Here is a 10971-nt window from a genome sequence, read left to right as displayed (position 1 = left end):
GCAGTTTTGAAGACAAAAGGGGGTCCAACCCAGTACTAGCAAGATGTACCTAATAAAGTGCCCTTGTCCCTTGTGTTACTGAGCTCATGAATTGATAACAAGTGTTGACAAATATCATTTGGTTTCTAGAAGAAGGTTTGACTGCATTTAAAATTGGTATGATTGTTCATTCCTTGTCTATAGCCGCAGTTCCTTATGGGCACAAAGGATATTTTGTATATTCCTCTACTTGTGTTAAAAGGTGTTGAAGTAAAAGAATGAAAATATAAGTCAGTCCCGGTCAGTGAGCAACCTGTCTTTAGAGATCACTAGGGTTGAATGTGTGGGGTACAATATTGACAGTAAGACAGGTAAGAGGTTACAGGCAACAGTTACATACCTGGTTTTGACATTAAGGGGTTAGCTGGTACCTTTTGAGTTAGGTGTATGTCAAGAGTAATCTGATCAAACAATAAAACAAGTTCTATAGTAACACAGTAAGGATGTGTTAAGATTAAGCATGCACCAATGCCATGTTTTTGACAGCTGATCCCCATAGTGAGCACTTACACTGTAGGCCAGTACTGTGCACTGAACAAGTACTTTTATTATGATGAAAAGAATGCTGTTATATTTTCAAAATCAAATACAGTATATGAGAACAATCTAATTTTATTGTACATGACACACATGGCTTTTGTTTAATAAAGAATAAACCTTATATTTGATAATATTCTTTTAATGATCAAAAGTTTTGCAAATGTTTTAAATGCAGTATTAAGCCAACTGTAGTTATAAATCTTTTCAAAAATGATACATTTTAATTAATAAAGCCAAACTGCAGCCTAATTGTAATTCTTTGCAACTGAAATACAGTGAAATCCTTAACTAAGATTTCAAATGTTAGAGACAGGTTCTACGGAGCCCCTGAGGGGACATTGTGCAATTTGTTTTTCTGAGGATTTTTCTGGTGCGCACCAGATACTTTAAAGTCCGCACCAGTTAGTTTCAAGTGAGCACCACATAGTATCAAGTGAGCACCAAATAGTTTCAGGTGAGCACCAGATACTTTAAAGTCCGCACCAGTTAGTTTCAAGTGAGCACCAGATAGTATCAAGTGAGCACCAGATACTTTCAAGTGAACACTACATAGTTTCAAGTGCGCACGAGATAGTTTCAAGTGAGCACCAGATAGTATCAAGTGTGCACCACATAGTATCAAGTGCGCACCAGATAGTTTCACGTGAGCACCAGATAGTATCAAGTGAGCACCAGATAGTATCAAGTGAGCACCAGATAGTTTCAAGTGCGCACCAGATAGTTTCATGTGAGCACCAGATAGTTTCAAGTGCGCACCAGATAGTTTCAAGTGCGCACCACATAGTATCAAGTGAGCACCAGATAGTTTCAAGTGAGCACCAGATAGTATCAAGTGAGCACCAGATAGTTTCAAGAGCGCGAATGATACTTGCGCGTGTGCACCAGAAACTATTCCATGCGCACCCCTTGATACTGTTACGGGCCTCACATATGGGCTTTGTATAGGGATTATAAGATATTAAAAAAATATCTGTCAGTGCACAGTTTCACGTATAAAGTTCATAATGGAGAAAGGCATTTTTGAATTTTTAGAGTCGAGAAACGTTGCAAAAGAAGACATACAGAGACTCAAAGACGACAAGGTAGGTCAATTTGCCTTGGCAACTACCGATACTTTTAAAATAATGGATTTTTAAGCAGAACTGTATACTTTTAGTATTGACAGAAATGTAGACAACATCAGTGTTTCTCAACCACTATTGACTTGCTTGACACGATCTGCGATATTTTTCCTGTTCTTACTCGCGCTCGCTTCACTTAGAGGTACAAACTCCACGTGCTTTTTAGTTACATTTTATTTACCGGTTGAAATCACGCTCGTTTCTCCAAAGGGGTACTGAGACCATAAATGTACCGGGTTAAATTACACATAATAGCTAAAAGTTGTTAGTACAGTACCTTCAGAGAATTTTTGGTTTGATTAAAATACTGACAGTTTTTACGCTAACCCCTTGCTTTGCGCTTTTTTTCGCGACTCACTCAGCTAGGTTAGTTTATCGGGCTCTTGTTCAGAAAGCGGACGCCACTTGGTTGTTTCACAATAATTAAAATTAGGCATATAGGTAGGTTTCACATTCCTGTTATCATTTTAGCCCTATAATAGTGACTTAACATCAGGGACCTATTTTATTGACCTTAAGGTTAGTGTTTGGGCAAGGAGAAGGCCGTCTCAAGTGGCGCCCGCTTTATGAACATGGCCCACTTTATCGACACAGTCAGAGACCTACACTGAATAACACGGGTCAATTTTAAAGTTGTTAATTAACAGACATACTGGCCCGGACTTTTTCCATAATTCTCGCAAAGATGCTGGGATAAAAACTGAGTCCCCACAAGCCCGAACGTTAAAAAGCCTGAAAAGGGATAGATGGAATTAGTTTTATCTGTTCATCATTATGTGGCAGCAAAAGCCAAAGTGCGACCTTGTCTCCAGCATTTGAAAGACAAAAATTTGTATACATTTACACCCTTTATTAGAATAATGGATCTATCAGATTTAAAACCAGCATTCTGAAACTGTGAAGGCAGCTCCAGTCACTGACCTACACATGTCACAATTGTTGATTGCTTAAAAGTCTTTTTATACTTGTTCCAATGTTTAAATAAATAGGACAACAGCTCAACTTGAACTCGATGGTAAAGTAAATGAGTAGTTAATGATTTTGCAACATATATAGTTGTATATAGCCCAGTTATTTGTTGATGGTGACAATGGTAATTTTATAAAATTTAGAGTTTTTTTTTCATCATAAAATTCTTCATTTTGTTATTTTTCTCATATACTGTTGAAGGCACTGCTTGAATTGCGATTAAATGCATATACTGTATTGTGCATTTTATTGGGCACATTTGTATCATATACAGTGCATCTTTGTTGTTATAGTAATATCTAACATTATTGTTTATGCATCTGTTCTCACATAGAACTGACATTTACTCATTTGCAGTGCTATTGCTTGATATGTCTGCAGCACAGTGCCTTGAACAGTAAACAGCCCCTGTATGTCACTGGGTAGGTTCACGCATTGCAAACACAGCCAGTGACAATGCCGGAATTAGGTTTAAGCTCCAGAAGATTCATCTTCTAAACATGCTTATCCAAAGCAAGAGTGTTGGAAAACTGGAGTCTATCCCAGAAATTATTGTGTAAGGCAGGAACAATCCCTGGATAAGGCGCCAGTCCATTGCAGGGTAAACACAAAAACACACACCAGGGCTAATTTAACATCAGCAATACACCTAACCTTCATGTCTCTGGACCATGTTAGGAAACTGGAGTATTCTGGGGACACTCAAATGGAAACAGGGAGATCATGAAAACTCCACACTGGGAGCACCCAGGACACAAACTCAGGTCTCCTTACTGTGAGGCAGAAGGACTACCTCTGCATCACTGATGTTTCTAAAAAGTGTCTGCTCCATGAGGTTGCCATATTTCTAAATGTTATTACTAATAAAGCATTAAAGATAAACTGATACTTTATTTATACTAATGGTAATGAGGGGAAATTATGTGTTTCTTCCTGGGGATTTTACTGGTATATGTAATAATAATAGTAATGGTTGTTACCCGCAACACCCCTGATGAATTTTCTGCTTGTGTGTGTATGATTGTACATTGCAATGGCGCGTCATCCATAGTTATTGCTTCCTACTGTATGTTGCTATTAATGCTGCTGAGATCATTACTGGCCCATTGTAACTTTATAGTTTTTGAATGTAGTAATAGGAAGGTAGGAATAACTATATTTTGGCAATTGAAATGTATAACATATTTTCAGTATTCAGAAAATATTCTATTCTTGTTTCTTTTTAATAAATACAGTATGTTATACAATACTATGTATAGCTGTGTAGTTCTATTCTTGTTAAAATGGCAAGAGTAGATACCCAAAATTATCTGTATGTTATAATTTAGACCCTTTTGTTCAGTGACAAAGGGAAATTTGGATCTGAGCACTGTGTTCTCTTTAGTGTCTTCTAATCTGGTTATTAGGATAAAGGGTTTTTGACAAACTTTTAATTTATTATTTTGTTAAACTCTCCTAATCCAATGAAATGGTGGTAGGACTTGTTGCAGCACTGGCTTAATGTAGGAACCAACTCTGAATGGGTTTCCAGTCCACTGCAAGGTACATCAATCCATTCAATCACATTTAATGAAATTTGAAGACTTAATGGAGCGAAATAAGCTTTGCTATGTTTGCGTTGTTATGTTCTGTATTAATCATATAAGGGATGTAATTTTTTCTGTATTTTTACATTTGGTTATTAAAAGCAACATTTATTATTCAGTTTTACACAGATACTTTAACTTTAAGACCTGTAAATTAGATTTGGAAAAATTTACAACACAGAAGTAAAGTATGCTTCACCTCTTCAGATTCTGTATAGTAAGTGGGTTAGTAGTTTGTGTGAGTAAACTTTTGCATTGCATTAGCTGTTTCTTCTAGCGGAGTACACCCCTAAAACATCCATCTGAATGAATGCAGATGTCATTTATTTGCTTTAACATTGCTAACTAACTACTTTTGAGAGGATGAAATTATTTATTTATTTTTTATTTTTATTTTATTAATTTTATTACAATCCATAAAGCAATCAAGTTTTTACAAAAAGAAAAATTGAGTTAAGAACAGATCGATCCCCACTCCTGAGAGGATGAAATTAGAACAGCAGCACTCGCATAGCTTTATGGTGGTAGGTATGGTTTTAATGCAGTTGTATCAAGAACAACAGCATTGCTGTAACTGCTGTTTTGTCCTACCATCTAAAATACCCTTTCAACAGTAGTCCTGTGGTGAGATGCTAATTTTGATGGGGGCTTAAGAATGGCTACCACAAATTATGCATGGCAATAAGTCTGGTATGTTCTGATTTGAGTAGAGTAGATGTTTCTAAAAAGTGGCTGCTGAGAGTATGCTAAAGTAGAATAGGCCACAGCAAAATCCTACTGTGAATTGTTCATGGCATACACTATACATGTAAAATCAACTAGCTTTATTGTCATATCATCAATACACAAAAAATAAATACTAGGTAAGTGAATAGATAGTAATCATTTTCAACAAGTAATAAATGTATTGCATATAAATAAATATAAATACTAGACGCAGATTTGAGGGCAAGGGGCTAGCACAGAGTTCAGAGTCTGGCCCCCCAAGGGGTAGAATCTGATATAGTATCTAGCAGAACTGGTTTGGATGCTCATTACCTTCTGTCAGATGGGAATGGGACAAAGGGACCTTTAAAACAATTAGACTTTAAAACAGAATGACTTTTAAACACCAAATAATTGCAGCAAGATATGTGTTTTCATGATTTTTTTTCTCATTGCAGATTGACATGAGTGTCATAACTGTCATGAGTGATGAAGAACTCAGAGCATATATCCCCAAATATGGAGATTGTATTGCAGTGAGAGCTTTTTGTCATCAGAACACTGCTCTAGGTGCCAGTGGGGGAGAATCAACTGCAAAATCATTGATCCTGCAAAGATTAAAGGCAAACTTTAAAAAAGCAGCAGAAGAGGTTACTGATAACAAGTATATATCGAAAAGATCATTTGCCTTTGGAAATAAGTATGCATCAAAAGATAATCGCCGTCTGGAAATGGGGTGGTTGAATTTCCAGGATGGAGAGTATCACCAAATACGAACAAAAAACGGAGGAGGAACAAGACACCTGGCTGCCAAAAAAAATACAACAGTTGAAGAACTTCTTGGTGTTGGGAAGCAGCTGTTTTTCCCAAAAGGCATTTCTTCAAAAGGGTCTGCAGATGAATTTGTTTTTGAAATTCGTGACTTTGCTCAAAATATTGTGTTTCCAGAAGTCACACTGTGTCAGCTTTATGAACAGAGTAAACTACGAATGTTACGTCTATATCTTTGTTCAAAGAAAACAGATATTGATGAGCGGCTAGCCCTTGTCATTTCTTCAGATACAGATTCTGACTTTGTGCCTGATGGGTCAACCCAGATCAATTTGAGAAAGGTATGCAGTACACCCTATATCCTAAATGTTTATCACAAGACCTGGGCTCAAATTATATTGGAAGTGTTTGTGAAAAATAATGGGATAATACTACAGTACATATTTTTAAAAGTGCTTTCACACTGCTGAATACTTAGCACTAATGTGTTTTCTTAAAAGGCCAGTGTAATGAAAAGAAAACCAAAACTAAGAAAGCAGAGCTATGTTCGAGTTGATGAAAAGATTGATGGTCATTCCCATGGAAACATATCTTCAGTTCTTGAGATGGATGAATCACAGCACAAAGAGCAGAGTGTGGTATGCATAGTAGGTTTTCATTGAACGTTCTTCAGATTTACATACAGTATCTCCAGTTCAGCCACTAAAATATATGATCTCTAAGCTTTATACTTTCTAAGATGTAAAGTCTGAATTTAAGCTGTTAATTTCTTTTGTAGTTCTGTAGCTTTACATTGTGGAAGTACATTGTAATTGAGGGTTATTGGTATTCTTTTGAATAGGTCACTACAGTAAAAAGGAAATCAGTAAGAAAGATGAAGTGGACAGATAATAAAGTGCATGAAAATTATGATGGTAGTGGTCATGGAAGAATATCTTCAGATACTGACCATGATGAATGCCCACATGAGCAGCTGAGCAGGGTAAGGTATAGTCTGATTTCATTTTTGCTAATATATATATAGTATGATCAGAACAGGAACAACAAGCTCTTTGTTTGTGGGATTATGTACCTAGTGCTACCCAAGGTCATGCCTCTAATTGTTGTTACTACTGATGTGGAAACAGGATATTATTACTTTAAATAATAAGAGAGTAAAATGTGTTTATATCTGTCTGTGCAGTTTGTATCCAGCTCGCCTATTGATAATTCTGACAAACTTGAAATTGCACTTGCTATTGACACATCATTGGAAGATCCTGAGATTCAGTTTGGCAACATGTATGATAACAGTGAGAGTGCTCTTATGTCTACACTTTCATGGCATTTCCCAGATCAGGTATGTAGGTTACTTTCTTGAGTTTCAGAAAAACTTTGATAAGTCAACTCTTTAATATTGTTTATAATAACATATGCTATGGTCAGTTCAACTTTTAGTATCTGTAATTGTCCTACATTCAGTGTAGGTTGCACAATGTTAAAATCAGTAATGTCAGTCATTGTCTAACCTGCTATATCCTAACACAGGGGTCTGCTGAAGCCAATCCCAGCAACAAACCCCAGGCAGGACACACACACAAGGGACAATTTAGGATCACCAATGCACCTAACTTGCATGTCTTTGGACTGTGAGAGAAAACCAGAGGAAACCCACGGGGAGAACATGCAAACTCCACGCAGAGAGGACCCGGGAAGTGAACCCAGGTCTCCTAACTGCGAGGCAGCAGCGCTACACACCGCACCACCGTGCTACCTATATTTTATTTGGAATGAAACATTTGTACCCCCCATCCCAAAAAAAATAAATTAAAAACCCACTTGTCTCTAATTTACAAGTGAATATTCTGATAAATCAAGCACACTGATAAACCTAGTTATACTACTAACTGCATTGTATTATTGTAGTTAATAATCAATGCCTTCTTTTACAAATTGCACTGCTTGATGTGATTTTAAATATGAATTATATTATTGACCTATTATGTTAAGTAGATTTATTTTTCTTTGCTTCCCGGTCCAGAGGTACAGCACATTGCATTTATGAATAAGTATAGAATAAGAAATGTCCCAGTACTAAACGGAGAACACCAAAATTTTGTTGCCATATTTGATATGTTGTACCATGTAGGCTTTGCTCTTATCCTGTTATATGTCATATCAAGTCTAATACAATATTTGTCTTGCAGGAGTTCATAATGAATGATCAACAATTACCTGTGGCTTCAACAGATGAACCAGCTAGGGATGAAAGTATAAAAGAGGTCCAGAAAATAAAAATAAGACGTGTAAATATAATTCAAGATATGATGAATGTTTTCAAGGAACCTAAAGTTCTGGATGTAATATTGCGAATTGAGTTTGTCTTTGAGAAGGCAATAGATGATGATGGAGTATCAAGGGAAGCCTACACAGCCTTTTGGGAGGAGTTTATGGAACAATGTGAAGGAGAGGAGGAACGGGTCCCCAGACTCAGGCCAGACTATTCAGATAAGGAATGGCAGGCTGTTGGCAGAATATGGTGTAAAGGTTATGTGGACCATGGTATTATACCTGTCAGACTTTCACAAGCATTTGTCTTTGCCTGTATTCAGGGAATTGATGCAGTGGATGAAAGCCTATTGATGTCATCCTTTCTAAAATGCTTGTCTTCAGCAGAGCAAGAATGCGTTGAGAAGGCATTACAGGGCAACATGGATGAAATTAATAAGGAAGACTTAATTGACCTCTTCACAAGAATGGGAGCTCACATCCTGCCTCCACAAGATAATATGCAGTCTGCCATTTTGACAATGGCTCACAAAGTTTTATTGCAAGAGCCAAAATTCATCATTGATTGCTTCATATCTATTAGAGCAGTCATGCACTGTAATCTGATAAATAAAGAAAGCATACTGAAGCTGTATGAGTCAAAGAAGGCAACAAACAGGAAAGTAGCACAAATTTTAAAACCATCAAAAGAATTCTTGAGCCAGCATGAGCAAGTAGTCTTAAATCATTTACTGCGCTATGTGCGAAGTGTAGACCAGAGAAGACTTGAGACCTTCTTGAGGTTTTGCACAGGCTCAAATGTTATGTGCAAAGAGAAAATTGAAGTAGCATTCAATAATTTGTCCGGTCTTAGTCGAAGGCCTGTAGCTCATACTTGTGGAGCAGTTCTTGAGTTGCCATGCACCTATAATTCATATCCCGAGTTTCGTACAGAATTCGACAATATTCTGTCTGGCAATTGCTTTGCAATGGATATATTGTAGGCATGCACACTGCATAAAATGTGTATTTTCAGGTGTTCTTTTTTTTCTCTTTTAGGTCACTATTCCAAGGTTTGGCAGTGCGGAGCCAAGTACTATGGAATATTATGTAATGTGGGACAGTATTTAGATTATGTAGCAGAGACCCTGAATGATAAAACACATTCATTAATTCAACAAATACATTTCTTACTTAGAGTGGCTTTGGTATTTTATTTTACTTCAACTAAAAGAAGTACACTAGTAAGAATCCGCTGAAAATACTGTAGAAAGGAAATTGTTACCTATCACGTAATGTCCCATTATAGCAGAATCCACCCTACCTCTGGAGATGTATAATAGCACCACACGTGATCTTTAAATTCAGTTTTGAAATTATACCCAACAAGCAAGTTGTTTGACTTATCTAAAATGTTTCAGAGTGAATTTGTATACTATACCACAAAAATATTTTGATAAAGGTCCACATACATTAATCAAGAATTGTTTTTTGAATCTTATAGAAGGATCTGCTGTTTGATACATTGACTGTTTTCTCTGTTTTTCTAAAGAGGTATTTAGGAAATTGCATAGGTTCTAGATAATGTAGAATACCTGGTTCCTGAGGTTTTGAGCTTTGAGTTTAGCAGTTTTGTATTTAATGGACAAGCCATTCATCCAAAAATTGAAAGTGAAGTTATTACATATTGTATAGTTGAAAATATATTTTCCTTGCAATAGTGCTGTTCATTGAAAATGTTTCAGTTTGCACTGCTGCTGTTTTACAATTTGGTGAGAAGTGCATAATTTTGTAGCTGATGTAGAGATTTATAAAGGCAAATGATTTATTGTGTGAATGTTATGTTTTATAGTACCTACTAATTAAACACTTTTGAACAACTGTTTGTGGTATGCTTCTTCTTCAGGGTCTTACAAATTTCATTACATGCAAAAAATGTTCTTATCCAAATTCAATTTATTTCTTAAAAATTGTATGCCAGTATGTTTACATGTGCATTTTGCATTAATGTGGATTGGAGATTAAAGATGATAGTTCAGAATTGCATTTCTGTTAAACCTGAATGCAATTTCAGAGTGATGCTCTTATAACATTTCTCAATTGTATGTATAAATCTAATGCTTCATAGGTGTCTTTTGGGAAAGCCAGTTGCATTTCCACCATGGTAATATTACAGAGCTCATAAACATCAGGGTCACATGGAACTGTTGATCGAAATATGCAAGCTCTTTTACACAGCTGAAGATCAGCTTTGTCTACAGGAGACAAAAAGTTTTCAGTCCCATATAACTCCGGCATCAAGTACATGATGTTTGGACGACCGCTGGGAACTTTATCATTTTTTGAAGGTCTGATAATATGTGAATTCCATACTTGCACAGTCTGATCAAGTTCATCCTATTAAAAGAATGTAAAAATAAACCAATTAGCTAAAAAGCATTACCACTTGTATATCTAAAAAAAAATAGAATTTATTCATTGGTACACAGGCCTTTTACCCTTTATAAAATTACATTTACTTATATTTTTCTTAAAAACATTTGGAAATGACAGGCAAGATAATGGAGTAGGATATACATTGATGATGAACATGTGGCTATAGCTGCAGAAATTGGGCAGTGGAAAATTGCTTTGTGAAGCCAAGTTAAATGGGTGGAATATTTACTCTGTAAACTGTAGTGTTTATAAATATCTATTATAAAAAAAAATCTTGGGTTGAGACATGATTTTCTCAGAGACGCTTTAACGTCTCACGAGACAAGGCAGTGAGGCGAAAGGACAGCTGCTGTACAGGCTTTTAAATTTTCGAAGCATGGTGCAACATGCAGATTACACAGCACGGCACAAGCAGCAGCACAAAGCCAGCTGATCGAGCATAGAGGAAGTAAAAAAATGTATTTGTTTCCCATTGTATCACCATTTAAGAGGGGGTTTCTGAGGATCAACCACATCTCCTTAGCTTGCATTCAGCCCCCCTATTCACAACGTGAGAG

At 36.4% G+C, this 10971-nt stretch overlaps 1 protein-coding gene across 1 annotated transcript; it reads left to right on the top strand.

Annotated features, from left to right (window-relative positions):
- Window positions 1-1154: 1154 nt before the first annotated feature.
- On the top strand, window positions 1155-8982 carry LOC120523442. The gene is made up of 6 exons (XM_039744756.1): window positions 1155-1661; window positions 5419-6072; window positions 6232-6369; window positions 6573-6713; window positions 6915-7070; window positions 7918-8982. Exons 1-6 carry the CDS (start codon window positions 1584-1586, stop codon window positions 8980-8982), a joined length of 2232 nt encoding a protein of 743 aa, XP_039600690.1. The 5' UTR covers window positions 1155-1583.
- The last annotated feature ends 1989 nt before the right edge of the window (window positions 8983-10971 follow it).

This window comes from Polypterus senegalus, chromosome 2 (genome assembly GCF_016835505.1).
Source record: "Polypterus senegalus isolate Bchr_013 chromosome 2, ASM1683550v1, whole genome shotgun sequence".
In the NCBI taxonomy this organism is placed as follows: domain Eukaryota; kingdom Metazoa; phylum Chordata; class Cladistia; order Polypteriformes; family Polypteridae; genus Polypterus; species Polypterus senegalus.
This window is presented reverse-complemented; position numbering and strand designations above follow the sequence as displayed.

What these genes read in the sequence shown, in the direction of transcription:
- LOC120523442 (XM_039744756.1), top strand. Translation starts at nt 1,584, where the DNA reads ATGGAGAAAGGCATTTTTGAATTTTTAGAGTCGAGAAACGTTGCAAAA. An exon ending in AGCACAAAGAGCAGAGTGTG is followed by an intron (nt 6,370 to 6,572) that starts GTATGCATAGTA and finishes TCTTTTGAATAG; the next exon opens with GTCACTACAGTAAAAAGGAA. An exon ending in CATGGCATTTCCCAGATCAG is followed by an intron (nt 7,071 to 7,917) that starts GTATGTAGGTTA and finishes TTTGTCTTGCAG; the next exon opens with GAGTTCATAATGAATGATCA.